Source organism: Meles meles, chromosome 4 (assembly GCF_922984935.1).
Source record: "Meles meles chromosome 4, mMelMel3.1 paternal haplotype, whole genome shotgun sequence".
Lineage (NCBI taxonomy): Eukaryota > Metazoa > Chordata > Mammalia > Carnivora > Mustelidae > Meles > Meles meles.
In genome coordinates this window covers 59262754-59288429 of record NC_060069.1, presented here as the reverse complement: position 1 = coordinate 59288429, position 25676 = coordinate 59262754, and the positions used below count along the sequence as shown (strand labels likewise).

The 25676-nt window shown below is 41.5% G+C and overlaps 1 protein-coding gene across 4 annotated transcripts in view; it reads left to right on the top strand.

Annotated features, from left to right (window-relative positions):
- Positions 1–25676, top strand: part of USP13 (ubiquitin specific peptidase 13) — a 113531-nt gene that overhangs the window by 24084 nt on the left and 63771 nt on the right. For 3 of the 4 annotated variants that reach the window (XM_046003049.1, XM_046003047.1, XM_046003050.1), the window contains exons 2-5: positions 2391–2516; positions 9869–9929; positions 18735–18856; positions 24654–24796. In XM_046003049.1, coding sequence (XP_045859005.1) covers positions 2391–2516; positions 9869–9929; positions 18735–18856; positions 24654–24796 — 452 coding nt within the window. The remainder of the gene's footprint in view (positions 1–2390; positions 2517–9868; positions 9930–18734; positions 18857–24653; positions 24797–25676) is intronic. The other variant, XM_046003048.1, reaches the window with a different exon arrangement.

Below are 25676 nucleotides of genomic sequence, written 5' to 3'. Positions count from 1 at the left end.
TGCCTCCAGCCAGTGTGGCTGTCAGACTCACTGTTTTCTTCCTTCTGCTTATTTCTGCCAATTATACAATAATTGAGATAATAGGAGACGCATGTGGCACACAGAACTGTAGCTCATAATAAATAATTGCTATTGTTTATGTAATGCTTTATAGCATGGAATGTATCTCACCCCCTTTGAACTTAATGAAACCTGTTAGATGGGAATTATTGCAGCAGACATGCTTATGAAGGAAAATACTGAAGCTCAGAGACTGAATGACAACCTTTAGGCCACAGAGCTATTAGTGGCTGTTCAGGACCCTGGTTCCAAATCTCATATTTTCCCTGGTATATCTTTTGGTTTGAATTCTTTTTGACGGAATTACATTTTTGACTGAATTACATTTTGTTGGAAGAGAATGGAAATGTTATTTTTTAAAATCACAATATGTGGTGCTCAATTTAATGGGCTTAATGAATAACTGACCATTATAATGATGCTGAGTTTTTTAAGGGTTATGACTGTACAAAAATCACGTCTATTGAAAACTTCTGAAAGGATTTAATCTGTTGATCAAGTGAATATAATATGCTGCCTCTAGTTGAAAACCTTTTTTAGTTTTATTCAAATGATCTCATTCAAAGAGAAAAAGTTATCCAGAAGCACAAGCTAAATAGTTCTGTCTTTTCTGAATGCTATTTTATAGTCAAGTTTTAAAAATTTCATTTGCAAGATGTTTGTTGCCAGAGTATAAAATTGAAATTGATTGAAATTGATTTTTGCCTATAAACCTGTATTCCAAGACCCTGGCTAAATTCATTGATTAGTTTTACTAGTTAGTACTTTGTAGATTTTTAAGGATTTTCCATTTGGAGTATAATGTTATCAACAAATTGAGACCATTTTACCTCTTTCTTTGTGATCTCTATGCTTTTTTTTGTTTTCTTGCCTTATGCAATATATTTACTCCAATAATAGGCACATATCTGAACTAATGCTGCTGTAATATCTTCATTGTGATAAGACTCTTTTATGTCTGGCTTATAAACCATAGATACAGTGTTGGAGAATTTTATTAGAAATTTAAAAAAGATGCATTCTTGAGTTATTGGAACTTAAAAATCATTTTTCATATATTTGTAGGAACATCAGTGTCTGTTTTGATATTGAATTTGTGTTCTACTGAAAGGTAATGTAAGGAATTTTGATAGGTACTTGTGGGCAATTCTGATAGATTTTTTTAAAATTGTTTTTTAAAATTATTTGGTGAAGTGAGACTGACAGGGGCTTAATAAAAATCCACTTTCGTTAAGGAAAGGATGGCTGATTTTATAGTTTTTATTTGTTTATTTAAATGAGGGGTGGAAAGGGAGGGGCAGAGGGGAGAACCTCATGTAGACTCTGCACTGTGCCCAGAGTCCAATGTGGGGCTCTATCTCACGACCCAGAGATTATGACCTGAGTCGAAATCAAGAGTCATATGCTCAACCAACTGAGCCAGCCAGATGCCCCAAGGATGGTTAATTTTATAGGCAAAATTTACACAGAAGCATATTAAACAAAGTGAGAAAAAGAGGAGAGATGAAATTGGGATAGAAACTCAAGCATCTAAAATGTGAACAATATCCTTGACTGTTCATTGTGCCAGGATGTCTGTAATTAAATAATTTTTGAAATGTGGCCTAGAAGGATAAAAAGAGAAACGGCTTTAGTTGAACTGACACTTTCAAGCCTTGTGAACTTGGGCAAGTAACTTACCCCTAGTTCTTTTTTTAAACTGTAAAATGGAAATAATAATATTGTCAGAATCTGAAATAATGTATGAGAACACCTGGCACACATTAGCATGCAAAAATACGTAGCTAAGATTATGATAGGACTCCATCCTTTATAATTTACTCATTAAGTTATTATTGGCTTATTAAATTGTCCTAGTTTATTAATGGTACCATCAAATATCACGTGTCACCGAAGGAAGGGAAGAATATCTTTGCGTCGAATTGTCCTGCTAAAAGAGTATAGAACTTTCTGTTCCTGGATGGAGACTTGCATTGATCAGTGAAGAAGAATGATTGCTGTCCTGGTAGTTGGATCAATTGCCAAGCTTCTCCTTCCCTTATTGTCCTTTACACCAGTTTGGAGAGTCAGACAAGCATGTTTATTTCCCAGGGCTGCCGAGGCTCTCCTGAGGGGGAGACTGTGTGCAGCTGTCCGGGAGCACCTGGAACTCGGGGTTGGGATGGGAACTCCTGCTGTGGGTGGAGGGTCATCACAGGGGACTATGACGGCCAGGTGGCCTTTTGCTGGATCTTGTCTTCACCGTTCACCCTTCTTCCCTTCACATTTTGTATCTAAATGACTTGGCAAGGTATCTTTGGTTAATTTTGTCGCCTGTCTCTTTCTCCTAGAATTCTGAAGGTGGACTCTATGTATGCATGAATACATTTTTGGCCTTTGGAAGGGAACATGTTGAAAGACATTTTCGAAAAACTGGACAGAGTGTATACATGCACCTGAAAAGACACGTGCGAGAGGTGAGACACCGCTGGGAGAACTGGCCTTGGTATCTTTCCTGGAACGTTGTCACTCGGTTTGTTATCACCTGGAGGGTTTTCTCTGCCCACGTGATTTCTGATGCCCTTTGGTGATGGGAAACAGAAGCATGACCCTTGGCAGAAATTCATGGATTTCCCCCGAACTCTACCTTACCCAGTTTAATTTTTCTCTTCCTCTGAATTTCTCATTAGTGTTAACCAGACATGAGTCAACTGAAGGAAAAAAAAATTAAGTAAAAAATATAGACAAGTACACAAAATAATTTCAGAAATCTCCAAATCAGAAATAAAAAAAAATTGGATATTTTTGCTTCAGACTCCTTATTTATTATATATTTCTTTTGAGCAAGAGAAAGTACTTTCCTGAAAGCTCAAGTTCCTTTTGATTCCCTCCCGAGTAGTAACCATGGCTGCAAATTTGTTCTTATTCCTATGTACATCGTTATATTTTATTTATGTACGGATAGTCATGAACAGTGTGTGGAAGGACTTTATGTGTTTTTAAGGTGTAGATAAAGACTATCATGCTGTTACATATAATTCTGTGTAGAGCGTTCCCTTTTCAGATTGTTCTTGAAAGCTGTTCATGTTCCAGTGCGTCAGAATATACTTAATTCATTTTTTTTTTAAAAAGATTTTTATTTATTTTATTTGACAGAGAGAGATCACAAGTAGGCAGAGAGGCAGGCAGAGAGAGAGGAGGAAGCAGGCTCCCTGATGAGCAGAGAGCCCGATGTGGGGCTCGATCCCAGGACCCTGGGATCATGACCCGAGCCGAAGGCAGAGGCTTTAACCCACTGAGCCACCGAGGCGCCCCTACTTAATTCATTTTATGGTTTGTTTGTTATTCCCTCTTATGAGTGCCTTGTCATTTATTATCCTGCTGTCCTACAGATGAACATTTAGACTCCCCCCCCGTTTTTTTTTTTTTTGCTTCTACAAATGATGCAGCCATTAACTATTTGGAAGTGGTAATGCTGGCGTGTGGGCGTGCTTATCTTCGTTTTGGTGAGGCATTGCCAAAAACTCCACTGTGGTTGCCCCAATTCATATTCCTATCTGCACTGATTACCAATTCCTGTTTTCTCACATCGTCACAAACATTTGGTCAGACTTTTGATATTTGCCAATCTAATGGTTGCAAAGTGGCATGTAAATGATTGGCATTTCCTTCCTCAAGGGTCAAACATCTTCATATATGTCTACTAGCCATCCTGGTTTTCTCTTCTCAGATTTTTTTTTTCCTTATGGTCTGTGGTTTCACTTTTTGTTTCATTTATGAATTATTGTTTATAGAAGTTTTGAATTTGATGTTAGATTTATTAAACTTTTCCCTTATGAATTGTGCCGTTTGTATCTTATCTATGAAGTTGTTTTCCAACTCAAGGTCATAAGGATACTTCTTTTTTTTTTTTTTTAAATGTATTTAAAGATTTTATTTATTTATATTTGTCAGAGAGAGTGGCAGGCAGACAGAGTGGCAGGCAGAGGCAGAGGGAGAAGCAGACTCCCCGTTGAGCAAGGAGCCTGATGCAGGACTTGATCCCAGGATGCTGGGATCATGACCTGAGCTGAAGGCAGCTGCTTAACCAACTGAGCCACCCAGGCGTCCCAATGATACTTCTTTTAATACTTTTGTTTTTGAAGTGCACGTGTGTTTGCATGAGCATATGTGTGTTTTGACGTTTTTGGACTTTAATCCACCTATAGTGTATTGTTGTATTTGTATGAAGTATGGGAATCTGTTTTTTATTTTCCTTACTGGTAACCAGTTGTCCTGCTCTTACTAGAGTAGTAAGTCTTTCTCAATGATTTATAGCACCATCTTTTTTTACATTTTAACTGGGCATTCATACTTGGGTCTGTTGTGGGTCTCTCGGTTCTTTTCTGTTGATCTTATTTTTCTGTCTCTGCACTGGTGCAGCAAGCCTGGGTATCTCGTAGCACAAGCACTTTTACCAGAACTTTTCTGGGTTTAGACATTTGTTTTTCTATGTATTTTACAATCAGTTCAACTAGTGTGAAAATTCCTGTTGAGATTTTGAGGGTATCACAGTGAATTTGGAGATTACTCTATAATCCACAACAGCGGGTAAACTCCACAAGGGAAGGGATTTTTGTCTGTTTCGTTCAGTTCCATGGCTTCAGCCCTTAACAATCCCAGGACATAGTAGGTGTTTCAGAAATATTTATTGAATGTGAGTATTCAAAATGACATACCTCTCTGTTTATTCCATTCTCTTTTGTCTCCTTCAATACCGTTTTGTAGTTTTCAATAAAAGAGCTTGTATTTTGTGAGTCTTTTTTTAGGTTATCTGTAATTTTTGTAACTATTGTTACTGCTAATTTTTACTTCTTCATGTATTTTAATTGGTTATTGATAATGTTTGGGGATGTTATTAAAATTCAGATATTGATTTTTATAGTTAGCAATACTATTCACTTTTCACTTCAGTCCTTATAGTCTGTAGACTGTGTTGGAACTTCTAAATAGTAAATGCTGATTTGAAGTTCATCTGATCATTCGCCTTAGCCCACCTAATATGTTCTCTGTTTAAGTTCCAGACAAAGGAGAGATCCCCAAATTGGACAGTGGGCAGAGTAGGAGGAAGAGGAGGAAGAAAGGCCAGGAGGTCAGATAAACCATCAACTCAATGATTAGCTTTAAAATAATCTAATGTTGGCCTGATAGTACATGATTTACATTCAGTGCTCTCATTATGAGGGACCTAGCAATTCTTATGAGGTACGCTTTGTCCCAGACATATGTCTTAGTGTAAAATGATGAAGTTTTAGGAAACTGGGGGGTTGGGGAGGAGGGAAATGAAACCAAGGCCCAGAGGCTTGAGATAACTTGATCCCAAAGCAAGTGGTAGAATTGCAGAATGCTGGTAATCTTGGGCAGTTAGCTCTGCCTCTGAAATTTTCAGTTAAATATTTCACTCTGTGACCACAACCCTCTCTCAGTTTAGCTTTCATTTATTCTGATTTCACTCTGTTGTTTTCTCTCCTTGTAGTCTGCAGGCCTGTGACTGCTCCAGGTGGCCACTCCCCCTGTTTGCTGAGACTGCTTCTCAGGGCTTAAAATGTATTGTTGCAACTGCTGCCCTCAAGGGACCCTTATCCCCTTGTCTTGCCTTCTTAACTGTCCCCAGAGCTCTGGTTAGTCATGCTGTCAGTCTCATCCTGGCTTCTGGGTGCACATTATGAGCAATCCTGCACCACCTTGGTCTGGGCTATGTCAGACTCCTGGCCTCCCCCTCCCGCTGGGCTGACTCACTGCCCAGCAAACCTGGCCTGACTCACTGCCCAGCAAACCTGGCCTGTAGCTTCTTCCACTCCAGACTCCAGATGTCATCCTCTGTGCCCTACCAGGGCCTCCCTCATCATCCTCAGAGAACGATTTGACTTGTATGTCCCTGAGAAAACAGGGACCTTGGACAGGAACTTCCTGAACTTTTCTCTTGCCTCCTGGGAACTCCTTGCCTCTGGTTCCCACATTCCAGCAGAAAGCTATGTTCTCTCTGTCCTCACAGCTCTGTTTCCCCCCGAGAAACTTGCTTCTTCCTTAATTCCTTTTTTTTTTTTCAAAGATTTTATTTATTTATTTGACAGATGGAGATCACAAGTAGGCAGAGAAGCAGGCAGAGAGAGAGGAGGAAGCAGGCTCCCTGCTGAGCAGAGATCCTGATGCAGGGCTCAATCCCAGCACCCTGGGACCATGACCCGAGCCGAAGGCAAAGGTTTTAACCCACTGAGCCACCCAAGCGCCCCCTTAATTCCTTTTTTTTTTTCAACATCTCCCTCTTCTGGCTTTTTTCTCCCAACTTAAAAAAGAACACACCACAAAACTGTCCCTATAATTTGTGTCCTCCTTTGGTCATCCCATCCCTCAGTTAAAGTGTCTTTAACAGCTTTCCTGTTTCCTTGCTGGAAGTTAGCATTGCCATCGGGTAAGTGTTCCTGCTAAACCAGCTGGAACTATTGGGGCTGTAGTGACCGCGCATTGTCATGCTTAGTGGATACTTTCAATCCTGATTTCAATTGACTTTTTGGGTATTTGAACTTGTTTCCATTTTGGAACTGCTCTTCTGCTTTCTTTGGCACCATTCTTTCCTGGCCTTCTCCTGTTTTTCAGGCTGCCTTTTCTGACTTTGTCTCACTAGTATGTCTTCATTCATTCATTCCTTAAGTAGCACACTTCCTAGGGTGCCTTCTTTTTTTTTTTAAGATTTTATTTATTTATTTGACAGAGAGATCACAAGTAGGCAGAGAGGCAGGCAGAGAGAGAAAAGGAAGCAGTCTCCCCGTTGAGCAGAGAACCCGATGCGGGACTCGACCCCAGGACCCTGGGATCATGACCTGAGCCGAAGGCAGAGGCTTTAACCCACTGAGCCACCCAGGTGACCCCCTAGGGTGCCTTTTGATCATCTTTCTCTGGAGCTGCTCTTCCTCATCAGTGTTGTCCATTGCCTTGTTTAATCACTGTCTCTGAACTGGTGACTTCCTAATCAGGGTCTCTCCAGAGCCAAACACCTGACTATCTGACTGATGTGGCTTCTCCTACTAATACCGCATAGGTACTTGAAGCTCAGTGTGCTCACACTCAATGAATAATCCTCTTTCTCAGAGTTGTCCTTCGTCTTGAATTCTAGAAATCTTTTGGATTCTTCTTTCATTCCATGGCTGGTTGGTGACCCAAATCTAGTTATTTGGCCCTCCCAAATGGCTCTGAAGTCCATTCTGTCCTCTCCATCCTGCTGTTTTTGCCTAAAAGCTCCTTATCCCTTAAAAGGACTAATGCTTTTGCTTCCTGACTAGTCTTTCTTTCAAACTTGCTGCCTTCCTTCCCACCTAATGTGCACGCTGCACTCAGAGTGGTGTTTTCAAATGCACATGTCTGTGTATCTGTGAGACTCAGAAGATTAAATTTCTGGTATCTCCCTTTGTTGCAGGATGAAGACTTTTTTTTTTTTTTTTTTTTTTGGCATGAGATTATAAGGCCTTCCATAATCTGGCCCCTTCTAGCCTTTCTGACTCTACTTTTACTCTACCTGCTTTGTGCTTTATATATATCAAACTACCTCTTCCTGAAATATACTATGATTCATACCTTTGTACATGTTGTTTGTTTTTTCCTCTCTGGGATGTCTGATTCCTTTCATACCTGTTGTATTCTCTGTGATCAGCATATCCATCTGTCTATTCATCATCTTTCTATCCATCCATCATCCATCCATCCATCCATCCATTTATCCTTCCATTTATCTGCCTATTCCTCCCTCCTTCCCTGCCTCCCTTCTTTCCTTCCTTCCTGAAATGCCTTCCTCCATTAATCATTCATCCCTCCATCCATCATCCAGCCATCCATTGAATAAATATTTGCTAAGCAGCTGCTAAATGCCAAACATGCTGCCCTTCTTACATGCCCACAATTTCCACCTCCAGAAAAGTCATTTCCTCCTTATGATCCTACCTTTTTCACACATCTCTTAGTACTCACCAGAATCTATTGTGCTATTTGTTTGCATAAATGTTCCCCTACTTTGCTGGTGGAGTTCTCAAGGAATGGACCATCTCTTCATTCACTTTGCAGTCTCAGGGGCCTCACAGAGCCTGACCCATGGGCACAGTCATGTTTGATGACTTAGAAGTTCCTGTTTCTCAAACCCTGTTGATTTCTAGTGGAGACTGAGGCAGGCACAGAGGTGATGGTCTTTGGAAGGAAAACCTAGTGGATTTTTTTGTTTTTTTTTTTTCCTGAAAGGAAGTAGATCTAATCCACATCTAAGGTGTCGATGGCTGGATCAGGGAGAGCCTCGTGTTCTAACAGGTGCTCAGGTGGCCCTTGTCCTTCTTTCTCCCTCCACCATCCTGCAGGAGTGGAGGAGACAGTGAGGTCGGAACGATTAAAAGCTGCCATAAACTTTGGTAGAGAGATTCCAAATGACCTCCAGGATTGCTAAATGTGCCTTTGGTACAGGGTATATTTCATCCCTTTTTTGAGGCAGGCATGTGGTGGGGAGAGGAAGAGCGTCTCGGAGACCTTGGAGGAGAGGGATTCCAAGAGAGGGGGCATGAATTTGGCATGAGTATTTGGAGAGACAGGTTTTTGAGCTAAAGTGTTCAATCATTTTCACATGCCTAAGATGTGAACTATAAACGTATAGTAGAAGCTATAAAAACTTAATGTGAGAATCACAAAGATGAGTCAGCCTTCAATGCCAAATAATAAAATGTGGCAAAGGAGGCTTAAGACTGATAAGGCAACAGACTAAAGCAGTAGTAATGCCTTGATGCTGCCAAAACTCGTGGTTACTTGGAAGGATGCCGGCCTTTGACCCTCACATTATGGTGTGCTGGAAATGTATTTTTTTCTAATAACCAAGAGGACAAACAAGGTAGAAATAAGATTTTGGCCATTTGAAACCAAAAAAAAATTTAAAAAATTTTTATTTATTTGAGAGAGAGAGAGAGAGAGTGCATGATCTGGGGGAAGGGGAGGGGCAGAGGGAAAGGGAGAAGCAGACTTTCTTCCGAGCAGGGAGCTCGACTCAGGGCTTGAACCCAGTACTCTCGGACCATGCCCTGAGCTGAAGGTCAGACGCTTAACTGACTGAACCACGCAGGCGCCCAAAACAAAAATTTTTATAATCCGATTTGAGGGTAAAATTTTGTGTGTGTCAGAGGGTAATGAATGATTTCTTTAGCTTAACCACTTGATGGACATTTATTTCGTTGCTGCCAGGGACTTCCACCAGAGGTAGAAAATACATGAAGCCTCGGATGGCAGCTAGCCATCCAGAAATATTCAAGAGAGGTTAGACTGAGATTTAATATGACCAGACTATCAGTGACTGCTTATCAGAATTTATTAGCTCTTTCAACAGTGATTGTTGTGCATGCCCAGGACGAAGCACAGGGACCTAGTGGGTAGCAGGGGAATAAGAGAAGAAGGGCCTTCCCTCCAGGAGCCAATATGATCTCTCCAGCATAGTTCCAGCATTGGGCATGGACTCCAGTCTCTTGGAAGCATGTGGCAATTGGAAGTTGAAATGTCTAGTTCACCTTGATCCCTGGTTCCATTTCCTTTTCCAGAGGTGCTGTCTTGATAACTTGGTGAAAATAATCAGGTAGAACAATAGCATTGCCCTTTACCTGCCTCCAGTGACCTGGTCCAGTTCTGGTGTATTCTGGAATCTCTAGTCCAGGTTGAGAATTTCCTCTTGGCCTTTTGTAAAATCCGAGAACCTGTGAGATGTACTCCCCCAGCCCTTCCCCATCGTCTGTTCTACAGGCTGCATTTTAACAATCTCTTGTTTTCTTTTCAGAAGGTAAGAGGGGCGTCTGGTGGAGCATTACCAAAAAGGAGGAATTCCAAGATTTTTTTAGGTAATGTAAATAGTTATCAATAGTGTGCCCAGATTTTGTGTGTGTGTGTGTGTGTGTGTGTGTGCACGTGCTTGTTTGATTTGGAATAATAGTTATTTATTGCTCTACAGTTTAATGATAAGAGGAAACCATTTACCTTGTGATGACCTGCCTCTGTTTCGTGTTTACCTAGTGGCGAAGGATGCTTCTAGCCCTCTTAGAGTTGGGTTTAGTGTTCTAAAGCAATTATACTTACAGTGACTGGAGAGTAATTATGATTCTGCTTCTGCTTTTTTCACTGCCTTGAAAGAAGAGACTTTTTTTTTTAATATTAGCTCAACTACAGACTTTATTCAGATTTCACCATTTCCCCCCACTAATGTCCTTTTTAAAGGATCCCATGTTGTATTTAGATGTCATTTTTTAAAATCATATCTGATCTTTGATAGTTCCTCAGTCTTTTTTTTTTTTTTGTCTTTAATAATTGTGACACTCTTCAAGACTACTGGCTAGTTATTCTGTAGAATGTTCCTCAATTCGGATTTGTCTGATGTGTCCTCCAAAGTCTGAGGTAATGCATTTTTGGCAGGAACACCACAGAGGTGATGTGCCCTCCTCAGTACATGATATTGAGGGTCATGTAATGCTGAGATGTCTTCCTATTGGTGTGTAACCTTGACACCTTGTTGAGGTGATTTCAGCTGGGTTTCTCCACTGTGATGATACAGTGTAATTAATAAATACTTTGGGAGTAATACTTTGAGACTATGCTAGTATCTTTTTTCTCCTCAAAGTTTTGTACATGATTTATATCATCCGTCCACGGATCTTGCCTGCACAATGATTAATGTGGTGTGTGCCTCACAGTGATTTTCTTCTCCCTCATTCAGAAAAGCCAATTTTGGGGGCACCTGGGTGGCTCAGTGGGTTAAAGCCTCTGCCTTCAGCTCAGGTCATGATCCCAGGGTCCTGGGATTGAGCCCTGCATCGGGCTCTCTGCTCTGCGGGGAGCCTGCTTCCTCCTCTCTCTCTGCCTGCCTCTCTGCCTAGTTATGATTTCTCTCTGTCAAATAAATAAAATATTAAAAAAAAAAAAGAAAAGCCAATTTTGTTCATGCAAATGAGTACCAGTTTCTGTACCATGTCATCATGCTCCCAGGAGAAAAAGGGACTTGATAATTTTGGACCAAGTAAGTTTATATTCCTAAATGCCTAGGATTATTGTTTGAAAGAAATTTCAAAATCATTTGCATGTTATCATTTCATTTTGGTAAAAAAAATTATACACACAATATACGTGTGTATGTGTATGTGTGTATGTATGTGTGTGCATGTATGTGTGTGTTTATATGTACATGTGTGGGTATATACACACATGGATACATATATAACTGAGAGTCCGGAAGAGTCTGGCAAAATATATTGCAGATTGTTGATATGGTAACTTTTTCCCAGTGGCAGGATTGAGGTGATTTTTATTTTCTTCTTTTTGCTTATCTGATGTTTTGGAAAAAATTATTTATTTATTTTTAAAAAGATTTTATTTATTTATTTGACAGAAAGAGAGAGATCACAAGTAGGCAGAGAGGCAGGCAGAGAGAGAGGGGGAAGCAGGCTCCCCGCTGAGCAGAGAGCCCGATGCGGGGTTGGATCCCAGGACCCTGAGACCATGATCTGAGCTGGAGGCAGAGGCTTAACCTACTGAGTCACCCAGGCACCCCATGCTTATCTGTTGTTTAAATATTTTGTAACAAACACGTGTTACTGTTGTAATGAAAAGACACATTAATTATTTGAAAAGTAAAGCCATTGGAAACAGTCATGGAGCTGAGTGTCCTTCCCGCTCTGATCCTCCATTTTTCTACACCGGGCTTATGTTTGCTGTATTTTGTCCTGATTTTCAGTCATGATTTTCTTTATGAGGCTTATTTGTAGCTGGTTTTTCTACCCTGGCCAATCTTTCCCACCTCTCTGTGGTCTTTCAACCACAGCCTAAATCAACCAACCAAACCCAAACCAGCTCAGAATGGACCTCAAAGCTGAAATGATTGGGTGCATTCTGATGCTTTAGTTATTAGTCTTGGGCTCCCTTCTACTGATAAAGATGATGAAACTCTGAATTTGGTGGCATTTTTGAAGGTGAAAATAATTAAACATTTTGAATTACTGTTGCTATTTTCCATTATTTTCTTTGGCTGAATGGAGAAGTCAGCTGCCCCTGTGCCCTTTAACCTTTGTGTCTTTTGCTTGAAAGACCTTTCGGTTTGATTTCTCTAGTGATCATTTTGGTGGTATAGGATATGGTAAAGTAACTATTTTAAGAATTAATCCAAAAGTGAACACTGAGGTTTTGTGCCTCATAGTGCCTCTTCCACTGCTTCTTGGGAATGCTAACCTACCATTCCATTCCAGCGGGTCTGTCTCTGCAGGCTGCTGTCTGTATTCACTTAGCATTCCATATCTTAGAAAACCACAGAATATACTGAAAAGTCACAGTCCAGCAAATAGATTCTAATTGGATTCCACTGGTTTTTAAAAAAACTTTAAATGTGAACGTCGTTGGTACTTCGGGGCTGGCCTCAGGCCCTGTTTCTCTCTAATGCTTGTTTACCCAGAATCGTCACAAATTGATGTTGGCTGCTTCATCCCACTAAGAATTTGGTTTTGCAAGCCCAGATTTACAGTTGCCTTGTGAAGATGCTTCATGGCCCTTGGAGCAGTCACTTTTCTCTTGTTACACTGATCACAGCTGTTTTCAAGCTGATGTGACTGGTGCATTCAAGTGAAGGACCATATTGGGGTTAGATCTGGCTTATGTAACAGAAAACTTAAAATATTGGTGACTTTAAATAAAGGAGTTGTTTATTTCTCTCTTGTGTAGAGGATATCAGGAAGCAGCAAGTCCGGGCTGATGTGATTGGCCTCATGTTCATTGGGATCTAGACTCTTCCCCCTCCATCCTGCCCTGTGATTCTAACCTCATGGCCACTACAAGATCCAGAATGCCTTCTGGAACTCCTGCCATTACATCCCCATCCCAGAAAGAGCAAAGAGGAAGGGGGGAAGGACAAAAAAAAAAAAATCTCTTCTCCCTGTGGAGTCATCAGCTTCCTTTCGTCAGTCTTCTCTCAGATCCCTAAGCAACACCTCAATTTACACCTCTCTGGTCAGGAGTTGGTCATGTGCCCATACCACGTGCTGCGCAGGGAACTGGAAGGTATATTCAGTTTACTAACTGGCTTCATGGAGTAAAGTCTATTTGAAGAAGAAGGGGAGAGTGGCTACTGGGAGGCAGCTAGTAGCCTCTGCCACATACTTTTTCACTAGAAGGGACATTGGGTTTGTCTTTTCTTGGAGAGGAAGAGAACTCAGAACTCTCTTGCAGTCTCTTTATTTCTTTGACTAGAAAGAGTTTTTTTATTGCTATTGAAAGGTCATCATGATGCCTGTCTTCCCCTCACAAAATACATGTATTTGATTAATGCTTTCTCTTGGATAGAAGCTTCTTTTTCTCCAGTCACTTCCTGATTTCATGACCAATATGTTTTTCATGGGCTCAACAGTGACATTGAGCCCATTGAATCATTCAATTATGACCTTCAATATTGATTATATAAGGGAAACTGAGACCATCAGATGGTGCTGAATGGCTTACCCAAGCCTTGGGATCACCATCTTGCCCCTCAGCATTCAAGTCACTCTTCCCGATTACCTGGATGTGCATTCAGGTAAAGTCACAGTTAAGGATCTTTCCCTCAGCTCTGGCTCTTGCTGGTGTGTGTGTGTGTGTGTGTGTGTGTGTGTTTAAATCAACAATGACCATTACTAATTTTTGAATCACTTAAATTTTATACTTTTTATACTTAGGATATAAAAAACATTTTTAGAACAATGTTTTTTGGACAAAGCTTAAAATTGAGAAGTTATAAGGGGCTCTATAATGAAAAGGAAGCCTTTGCCATTTCTCTGTCTCCTAGCTTACTTGCTTACTCTCCCCAGAGACAAATATTATTTCCTATTTGCACATTCTTATATATCTTGTATATTCTTCCAGCAATAGTCTAGATATATGTCATGCTTTTAGACTTTTTTCCTGGAGGCAGTTGGGAACCATTAACACTTAGTTTCCAAACTGTGCCCTGAGGCACCCGAGGGTGCTACAGTGAACTCACAGGGTGCAACACGGATATTTTAACACTTCAAGGGAAGACCAGTGATGCTGGCACATTGCATGAACTATTAGCATGGTGTAGTTTTACTATTGGAGTACCTTAAATTCCTTTCAGTGACTTCACCTCTGTGGAGCTGGTTTTTTGGTGGTTTCTATGGTAAAAGGCAAGTACCATGTGAAAAATCAATGTGGAACAGGAAATGAGGGAAGCTGTGTTCCATTTGATTCAGAAAGAAGTTGTGCAGAGCCCAATAGGGGCACACGTCCTGTTAGCAAGGGATTATGGTGAATTCTGAGTGAAGTAAAACATTTCTGCCTTTCCATTTATGTATATTATTTTTTCAAATGGTTACTAAGTCATCAGAACATTAATACTTACTAAGTTGTTTGGACCCAACTACCAAATAAATAGAACTGTTGGGCAGTTCTTTTGGCTTAGGGCTGCAGTGCACTGAGAAAGTGGGTAGCTCTGTGTCAATGTTTTTAAGCTAGAGAGGGATACTGTTAGCTTGTCTTTTAAATGATAACTTCCAACAATAGGGGAGATTGTGAATTTGTGGACTCAACTACTATAAAACTTAACTGTTTTATGAGATGGAAGGAGAGTAGGAGGAATATAAGGGAGTCCAGGATCTTCAAAGAAATACCCCAGGACTTACGAGGTGGTTCTGGCCTAATCTTACATATGTTTTACAGTCAAGCTACAAATGTGTATAGATGTGTAAATACCTTCTAAGGCATTCAGTGCAGGTCTTCAGTATGTCATTAAAACAGTGTTAAATATTCACATTTTTATTGACTTCCCCACCTTCCCACCAACTTTCAGAAATAGGAGTAAAGGAGTCAAGTTCCTTTTTGTCTGAAGTCTGGGACATTGAAGAACTACTTCTAAATCTCAGAGAACTTAAATTTCCACTTTTTTGTTTTTAGCCAAAGCATTCATACTTGATGAGAAAGAGGTTAAAAAGAGAGCATTTGTGGAAAGTTCTTGGAATGGGCCTTTTCAGGAAACTCAGCTGTATCTATAATGGCCAGAAGGTTCTAGTAAACTCCATTTTGCCCCTCGCTTCTGAAGTAGGTCCCAGAACAGTGTCTGTGTTCAAGGAGGTTCCCCCTGTACCTTCTTGTGAGGGTGAATGGTTGGTTAGAGTTCACAGCACTAGATCAGCCCGACTTCTCACCTCGAGGACACACATTCATCAGTCTTGTCAGGTGGGGAGGACTCTGAGCTGGGTGTTGGAGTCTTGGTTTGATTTAAGGATCTTTTTTTCCATGGTGCTGCTTCACAGCTTAGGCAAGTCACTTCTCAGAAATGGCTGGGGTCCCAGCCACTTCTCCCAGGGACTGGAGAAGATCATTGAAGTGAATTGGGAAGAGATATTAAAAACATGTTTTTTTTTTTTTAAATTTAGAAGAGGAGTCCATAAATGTATTGCCAGTTAATAGCCATAGTGGAAGGTAGTTGCTGGGAGAAGTTGGGGGTCCTAGTCCTACTGGTACCTAGGGTATAATTTCTCTGTAGGTTCCTCAACTAGATACTGTTGGAGTAGTAAGACTCTAATTAGGAAACTTTGGAACTTAGGATTAGAAATCTTAGATTTGTCCCTTAAAACCAGAGTGTAGGTTATTTCTGCTGACTTTTTCTTAATTTGGATAAAGATGTTTGGGAAAGGTCATGGTCCCCATCTATTGCACAGAATTAAAAATAAAAATAAAAGCAACTACAGACAAAATGTAAAGAAGCTCAATAAAGTCCTGCTTTTTTGCACAATAGCAGTTGTGCTTACTTCTAAGCACAGACCTATTACCAACTAAAAGACCCCCAAACCCACAACTACCCTTCTGAGGCTCCTGCTTTGCTGTTGTCCTTAACATATTGAGGTATTTAAACTTCTTGGAGTCTCCTTCCATAGACATTTGGTGCATGTGTGGTGTGGGCTGGGTACTGTGCAGGGGCTGGGCATATATGCAAGGTGAATAAGATTTCCTGCTCTGACAGCTCACAGTCTCGAAGCCTTTGAAGCTCACATGTTCTCCATATCGAGACACAGAGAAGGAGCCCCACGTGGTACATGCTCTTCCTGGGATGAGCCAAAGGGAGGGGAAGACACTTTTGATTATGTTGGTTGTCAGGAGCCCAGAGAAGGTGGTGATAGTGATGGTGGTGGGTACTCTCTGTGGAGTCCCTAATACCTGCCAGATCCTGTACTAGATACCTTAAAACCTTACCTTGTTTGGGGCGCCTGGGTGGCTCAATGGGTTAAGCCTCTGCCTTCGGCTCAGGTCATGGTCCCAGGGTCCTGGGATTGAGCCCCCACATTGGGCTCTCTGCTCAGCGGGGAGCCTGCTTCCCTCTCCCCCTCTAACTGCCTTTCTGCCTACTTGTGATCTCTCTGTTAAAAAAATAAAATATTAAAAAAAAAAAACCCCAAAAAACCTTAACTTGTTTAATGCTCTCAGCAATCTTGTGGGGACAGACAACATTATTCATAGCTTACTCCTTTGGAAAACGGACTCGCCCCAGGGTTACATAGCAAATGACAGAGCAGGATTTTTTAGACTTAGTGTATCATTGTGTTTGTCCAGGTAAGATCTGACTTAGTTTTAAGTGAGTGTGTTTTCTGTGGACAAGAGGCGCTTAGATAATATGTAATATGAGCTGAATCTGTACTCAGAAACAAAGGAGTTGTACTTCTGTCCCTTAAAATTGTTATAAAAGATATAATAAAGATTTAAGAATAGAAAAATGCTCACCCACTCACTGTTTTCACTTGTTTGGATTTCCTTCTGTTTCTTGTCTATGAGCAAAAATTTTACAAAGTTGTCTTTTTTAAAAATAGATTTTATTTATTTATTTGACAGAGAGAGACAGTGAGAGAGGGAACACAAGCCGGAGGAGTGGGAGAGGGAGAAGCAGGCTCCTGCTGAGCAGGGTGTCTGACGCAGGGCTCGATCCCAGGACTCTGGGATCATGTCCTGAGCTGAAGGCAGACGCTTAACTGACTGAGCCACCCAAGCACCCTACAAAGTTGTCTTTACAGTGAAGATGAATTTTGTATTTTTAACATGGACATAGCATAAATATTTCCATGTTTCTACATAGTCTAAATAAATATCATTTAAACAATATTCTACTGGGTTGAACACCATTCTCACTGAACATTTAGATTCTAATTTTTAAAATTATAGATATTGGGGCATTTAAATTTTTATAACATATAGAATGTCTGTCTTTGTTTGAATGATTTCCTTTAAGTAAATACATTTTGTTACTTTTTTTTTTTAGTTGAAGCTCTAATTGCTTTTGTTACATGATTCATGAATTGGGCAGCATCCCATCTAGCAAATCTTAATGACTTCTTAAATTCTTAGAATCATCTTTAACATTGCATTTTGTCAAACTTAGCTTTTATGGCTATCTGATAATGTTGGCTATTTCTTTATTTTGTCATTTTTGATTCTTATTACTTGGAATATTTTATTAAATTGTTGAGACCATGTTATCATTCTATTTTATTTTCCACTTAAAACTGCCTCCTTTTGAGAATTTAGGAACAGAGCTGTACCCAAAACCATACTAGGTTTTTGACTGGAGGCAAACAAGGTAATAACAGAACCCAGATCTTTTAGTTCTCAGGTGGTTGCTTTGTCTAGGAAAATAAGTTTTTTCTGTCTACAGACCTGTGTTTGTGTACCTGCTTAATGTGTGATGTGAATAAGGCTCAGTAGCTCCCTGTCACCATAGTTCCAATCATCTAAATATACAAACCTGATCTGGGGTGCTGGCATCCATGTGAATGTAAGGATGAAATGTCCATGTAAATATTGTGACAAGACATTTCCTTGAGCCTTCACTTCACCTTCACCAGAGATTAGCCAAGCAAGCAGGTGATGACTTGATAACATAGCAGTCTAGAGGAGCTCAGTTCTGTTACTGAAAATTCTGTACAGCCTGAGGACAACAGGACTACTATATTAGGGGGTTTCCCCCAGCCCCTATGATATCTTAATAACTTCTAGAGTGGGATGGGGAGAGAGAGACAGAGACCCAGAGAGGGAAATGGAAATGTCACTTTTAAATAATAGCTGTCACTCATTGACTAGTTATTATGTGCCAGGTCCCTTGTCTACGATTTCTTATTTATTCCTCGTATAAACTTTGTGAGATAAGAACCATTACCTCCATTCTACAAATAAGAAAACTAAGGATTAGAGACTGTGACTTGCTCAAAGTTACGTCAAATTTCGGAGCTGGAATTGAATCGGTTCGTACAATCTTCCACATTACAGTGTTGTGAAAAACATCCCAATCCATTCTTACGCAATCAGGAGCCAGGTACCCAACAGATCATAATGAACAATTCATACCTTTAAAAGTCTTTGCAAATTGAATATCTAGCACACGTGTCTATTTTAATTGCAAAGCTGTATGGTAGGTCTCAGTCTTTATACATCTGTCACTTATTAATAGGTATTTCTAACTTAGGAAAGATGGTCGGCCTTTTACCCCTGGTTTGGGTCGTCAGAGGAGGGAATCATTAATGTCCTGCTCTTGTTTGTTATTTCTGTGGATTTCTGGCTTTCCCAGTGAGTGCTGCCTTGGTGTAGAATGTTCTCTCTTCACTTCTTGTTCTTTGTTTTTGTTTTCTCCTCAGATCTAGATACTGATGACGATTTAAATAGCGACGATTATGAATATGAAGACGAAGCCAAACTTGTTATATTCCCAGACCACTATGAAATAGCACTACCAAATATTGAGGAGTTACCAGCCCTGGTCAGTGAGTGTGCACGGCTGCTAGCTAGATGCGCGTGACTCTCTGTGTCAGGTGTGTGTGCGTGTGTGGTGTGTGTGCACGCAGGGGGTGGGGAAGGCAGGTTGAATGAGAGAAGAGGAGAAGAATGAGCACAAACATGAGCGTGTAGCTTCTTCTCTGTGAGAGGGTCTTGCAGGATGAGGTTTTAGTAGCGTTCGGCCAGATATCCTCTGCTGCACAGTATTTCCATTGCTCTGTGGGCCTCTAAGTGTATAAACATTGGGCTGGTCTCTCCCCTGTGACCTGGCGTCCCCCACCTCCCCACAGCAGGCTGCTTGCCACCCCTTCCCCCATCCTCGGTGATCTGGTTTCTTGCCACCATAATTCACAGTCTGTTGTGTAGATTTTCACACTGTGCCCCTGAGATGTACAGGGCCCATTGGAGAGGGGTGTTTTCTGATCAGAGGAATGGCTATATTTTTATCCCTTCTGCATGTTAGCCTTCCACGTGAGATTTTGTTTGGGAAAAATAAGGATTTCTCTGCTGAAGCAACAGCAACACGATTATAAAAATAACCAAACGTTTACAAATCACAGGTCTGCGGGAGCTCCGTGGTAATGTGAGACTCCTTGAAAGTTTTGTTCCTCATGAAGACTAAGACTACTTTCTAGGTTTTGGCGTTTCGATTCAGTGGTGAATTTTTTTTCTTTCTCTTCCCCGCCCTTGTTTTTTGTGGTGCAACATTCACCTTCCTGAACAGCACGAAGCTGGGGGCAGCAGGGGTGGTGTGAGGAAGACACGCTCTGTTGTACTTGGAGCCCATAAGGAGGCACGGAGCTCCTGCAAAGACCCAGGCATTTTTCCTCTTCTTTCCTCCTTTCCTGTGTTGTCTCTACCACCCCATCATCTCTCCTTTGCTCTCTTCCCTTTCTTTTCTTCCTTCCCTCTGTGAACAGCCGGGGAGCAGGGAGGTCAGTGTCCATGGAGTTTAGACATGCTAGCTCTCTTCTTCCCTCCTGGCACTCCCCCAGAACAAAAGCCAGGTGTTTAGGTCTGGGAATCTTCAGGACATTGTGTGACTTTGTATCTACGGCCACCTGCTCACTTGCCTGTGCCAGTCCGGGGAGGGAGGGGGTGTTTGTGCTTGGGGTTCCCATGTCATTAGAGACCAGGTTTCTACCATGCCACCTCTTCTGCCCCTGACCTACTTTCTACCTAAATATAAGACCATAGAAATGAAAATGTTGTGTATTTAGCTACTGTACCTCTTTCCTCTAATTACTAGATGTGACATATCCTTTTTAGTGCTAAGTGCACAGTGTTTAGCAGTGCATAGAGAATTAAATTACCTCTCCTTTCTCCAGTTCCCTGTGTTGACTCATGTGGCTGTTACCAAGGATAAAATGTATGAGTGGGCCAAATGGTCTTACCTCGCCCCATTACCTGAAATGATATTCTAAAGCTTGTATCTCCAAGATACTGAGAGTTCTCACTGCCTGCTCTTGTTTGATGTAACTCTTACGTCTGCCGTCAGAAAAGAGATCAAGAAGCACATGATGAATAAATGTCATGAGAAATGATTTTTCTCTCGCTTACTTATGAAGGAAAAGTCTTTATGTGAAAAATTTAATGAAGGAGCCTTTAAGTGTTTTTTAATTAATCCTATATTCAGAATATAATTTGAAGTGTGAACACTTTTATTTAAGTAAAGGTGAAGGGTCATAGAAATCCGAATCCCAAGAATATATGTTACAATTTTTAATATAGAGTCTTTTAGAATCAAGGAATAACATAGGGGGTGCGTGGGTGGCTCAGTGGTTTAAGCCTCTGCCTTCGGCTCAGGTCATGATCTCAGGGTCCTGGGATCGAGCCTCACATTGGGCTCTCTGCTCAGTGGGGAGTCTGCTCCCCACCCCCCAGCTTGCTTGTGATCTCTGTCTGTCAAATAAATAAATAGATCTTTTAAAAAAAAAAGAAATAACAAACATTTTCTAAAAAGGAGAGGGAGCATTATTTGAAAGTTGGAGTGGAGAGATTGAAGGAAAAGCCTGGGTTTATCTGATGGTAGCTGATAGGATTTATTTATGTAACAGGTGCTAGTTCCTATCTTTTTGTGCTTCTGCTACATTTTTTGGTGTTTGATATTCTTGTTTGAAGCTTTGAAAGATTTTATTTATTTATTTGAGGAGAGAGAGAGCGAGCAAGTGTGTGTGTGTATGTGTGAGAGAGAGAGAGAGAGAGGGAGAGAGAGAGAGGGAGAGAGAGCGCATGCGCGGGACAGAGCGCACCAGAGTGAGCTAGAGACTGAGCAGGGAGCTGGAACTGGGGCTTGATCCCAGGACTCTGGGATCATGACCTGAGCTGACGGCAGACTCTTTTTTAAGCTTTTGAATAACAAAAATTATTGAGCTGAAAATCACCCAACCAGATGATTCTTCCTTCATCTTTTGAGCGTCTCAGCTCAGAAAAAATTCTGTTTCAGATAGGAACACTGTGGAGTCTACCAGAACGTTAAACCACCTCTCAGTAACGTGGCATTCACAGAGACATAGCATTTGGAGCTCAGTAGGGATCTTATAGCCTGAAATCCAGTGCCTCATTTTAGACATCAGGAACTCAAGCAGTGGTGTGCTTGTAAATATTTAGCATCCAGCTCCCTGGGGGAAAGGCCTGCTTTGTAACGTTTGATGATTTCCGTGGTGTAAATATTCCCACCATGGCTGATTTCAGGCTAACAGGATGTCTCCAGAAGCTGTGTTGAAAAGAGAATGTGTAGCAGCACCCCATTGTATAAAATTCCCACGGGTCACATAATGTACATGTAAATAACCTCAAGAGCACACCGAAAATCGTAAGATACAGTAGAACAGGAAGGAAAGAGTTTTGAATGTCTGTTACTTTTTAAAAAATAAGTATTTTACCTGATTGTGTTTTTATAATTTAATTTTCAATAATGGCTGTGTTTCACAACCATCTTGCAGAATTTCTTAAAATTTAACCATCAGTTCTGTGAGCCAGTTTGAGTCGGTTCCAGAACACTACTGAATTTGAGGGCTGTGAGGCCTGGGATGGAGCCAGGACTAGTACCAAGTTTTTTTCTCTTTGCTCAAGACAACAAATCCAGGGAAAGATAATTCATGGCCTAATTATAGGATAACAGATCCTGATCTTCAGCTGTGATCCATACGAAAGGCTGCTAAGCAGTTTCAGCTGATTCTCTGAAAACACTAGATCAGGGTTTGGTAGTGGCCTGGAAGTTTGAGGAAATTTTGTTCAGTGTCACCAACATGTTCTTCAAAGAAAAGAGAGAATATTGTATTCAAATCTTTTTTTTTTTTTTAAAGATTTTATTTATTTATTTGACAGACTGAGAGGCCGGCAGAGGGTGTGGGGTTGGGGAGGGAAGCAGGCTCCCTGCTGAGCAGGGAGCCCGATGTGGGGTTCCATCCCAGGACCCTGGGATCATGAGCTGAAGGCAGAGGCTTTAACCCACTGAGCCACCCAGGCGCCCCTATTGTATTCAAATCTTGATCAACCTTATTGTGCATTGTGGGGAAGATTCAGAGGAGGACAGGGAAGAGACTGAGACAGTCGTTGTAGCAATCAAGAGATTATAATAGCAGACCAGACTGAAAAGCTTAGGATGTGCAGCCCAAGCACTAAGGCAGCACGGAAGGGTTTAGGTAGCCCAAACCCGGAGCATCAGGAAGGGTTTGGGGTGACCTGAACTCTGTTTTCTAGCAGCATTCCTGGAAGGAAGTGGGAGATGAACTTTGGTAATTGAAAAGAAAGGCTAATTGTATAAAAGTGGTTTTGGTGAGAGGTGAGTGGGACTCTCTTTTTAAAAAGGTTTAGATATATTTATGGATGCCTGGCATGTCATGGAGTATAACCTTTTTGAGGGTGGAGACCTCTTCCTTACTCCTGATGGTGCCTTGCTCCATGTCATCCATCGGTAGAACCGTGGAGAATTTGAAGCAGGAGCAGGAGAGGATCTGATATTCCCAGCAGACCAGTCTGGCTGCTGTGTAGTGGAGGGGGTAGGTGTGGGGGAAAGGATCTGTGGGAGGCTGCTGTGGCTGTCTGGGTGAGCTGTGTTAGCGGTTGGGGCCAAACGAGTGTGACTGAAGTTGGGAAGAGAAAGGTTCCAAATAGCTTCTCAGTGTAGGAGTGAGAGGAGTTGCTCAGGGATTGGGTGGGCATGGGAAGGAAACTGAGGCAGCAGCCCTCACTGTCTCTTAATGAGTTCTAGGGCTACCCAGGGGAAATCACTCTGCATGAAGTTCGGCTAATTGGCGGGGGGGGGGGGGGCGGTTAGCGAGGTAGAATACAAACTTTGCTTTAAAAACCTTTTTAGGGGTGCCTGGGTGGCTCAGAGGGTTAAGCCTCTGCCTTCGGCTCAGGTCATGATCTCAGGGTCCTGGGATCGAGCCCCACATCAGGCTCTCTGCACAGCAGGGAGCCTGCTTCTGCCCCCACCCTCCACCCTCTGCCTGCTTCTCTGCCTACTTATGATCTCTCTCTCTCTGTTGAATAAATAAATAAAATCTTAAAAAAAACAACAACACCTTTTTAAACCATCCAGTGGCTTTTCTTGTGTTGGGAGTTGGACATCCATGGCCACTGTCTCCTTGTGGAATACTCTCATCACCTCTCCAGCTGTTATCCCTCCCCGCCTCTGGCAATCACTAATCTACTTTCTGTCTCGTTGGATTTGCCTGTTCCAGACATTGCATATAAATGGAATCATACAACATATGTACTTCTTTGTGGCTGGCCTTTTTTACTTAGCATGTATTTTCAAGATTCATTCACATTGTAGCCTGGATCAGGCCTTCATTCCTTCTTATTGCTGAATAACATTTCATTGTGTGGACATATGACATTTTATTTATCCATTTGTCGTTAGTGGGCATCAGGGTAGTTTCTGCTTTCTGGCTATTTTAAATAATGCTTCTATGAACATTTGTGTAAGTTTTAGCATGGGCACATGTTTTCATTTTTCTTGGATATATACCTAGGAGTCGAATTGCTCAGTTTAACTATTTGTGGAACTACCAAACTGCCAAAGTCACTGCCCCATTTTACATTCCCACCAGAATATGATTTTAAAGACAGTTAGGAATAGTTGTTACAGCATTAAACAAATAGCAAATGTAGCGATAGGCATATGTGCTGGATTAATTGGGTTTAGGAGAAAGCAGAGAATTTGCACCCCCTCCCCTGTGGTCAGTTGGTGCCAAGCTGGACATCACAGATTTGCTCATGATGTCGACTGATCTGGCCAGAGACACCTAGGCTTGTCCCTGTCCAAGGTCACATTTGCACCAGATTAAGAAATGGAGCCATGCTGCTTGCATTCCATTCAAATACCCTTGACTGCATGCCATTGTGTGATGAGTTGAGGATATTGGATATCTGGGTGTATATTTGTTAGAGGAAAACACTCACTTGGGTAAATCCTAGGCTTTTCTGTAGCTAATTTCAGTCTTGTAAATCCTTCACCGAATACTTTTCACTGTGCTTGCTAAGAAATAGTTAAATCTGACTCCTTTGCTTGGCTTTACAAACTGGATTGGGTTCCTTGCTATCTTCTATCCTTGTCAATACTGCACGCTCCAGGTTAGGGACAAAATTGAGGTGGATTCATGGGGAAAGTGCTGGAATCTGCTAACTGGGATCTTGCTCTTATGGTCACTGCTGTCTGAATTTTTTTGGATCAGGCTGTATTTATTAATAAACTTTTAAACTTGCTTACTAGAAGTTGCTTTTCTCTCAAGCTGTTTTTACACATAACATCTGGGTTTGTATTACAGGTAACAATTGCTTGTGATGCCGTTCTCAGCTCAAAATCTCCATATAGAAAGCAGGACCCAGACACATGGGAAAATGAATTGCCAGTATCCAAATATGCCAATAATCTAACCCAGTTGGACAATGGAGTCCGGATTCCTCCAAGGTGAGTGTCAGATAGCGAAATGGAACTTTACCCCTTAAAACTGGCCAAAGGAATATTTATGTTTCTACCCCTTCTCTGAACCGGCAGTTATGTATATTATTACCAGATGCCTCTGATTGAAACTAAACTCAAAATTCTTTCTAAAAAGATCTGTACCTTTGTAGAGGCTGAGCATGGCCAGTCCATACCCCTGAGCTCATTCCCCACCCCTCGGCTCTCAGCAGCAAGCACCCGCTTGAAGATGCTCTTTGCTTGAGGGCTTTCTCTGCTTGCTGAGGCCAGGTAGGCCTGTGCATGGGACAGTGAGAAATGCCACAGAGTTAATGCTCCCTCCTGTCCTCCTGGAACAGCCCTCAACCAGTGACTGTGGTGTGGTTGGATGAATATCCTGGACCCTGACTCCGCGAGCGGCCGTCTCCTGGTGTTCCCCGACTATATGGTGGTCATCTGCTTGTTGACATACCTAGACTGGCTTCCTGCCCTTTCTAGTCTTCCTTCCCTCCATTTCTTCCTGGAATCACCTCCTATACAAGCCATTTACCTTCAGACCTTTGTTTCAGAATCTGCTTCTAGGGGAACACAACATTTACATTTGTGACAACATTTGGTTGTCACCCTTGTGGCTGGAATGCTCTTTGGGCATATTAGCATCTCCTGTTAGGTCTGTTGTGTGGACAGAGGCAGGTGCTCTAGTCTTGTGGAACCCTGACTGCTGCCTTCACATTCTGTGTGGTCGTAGAGGAAGGCAGGCTTACTTCTGGGCCTCAGTTTCTCCCTTTGACTGTGGGGCTGGGGATACTGATTCTGAACGGTGTTAAGTAAAATTAGATGATCAAACTTCTGTAGGGTACTTGGCATGTACCTGACATTAAACTTCAGT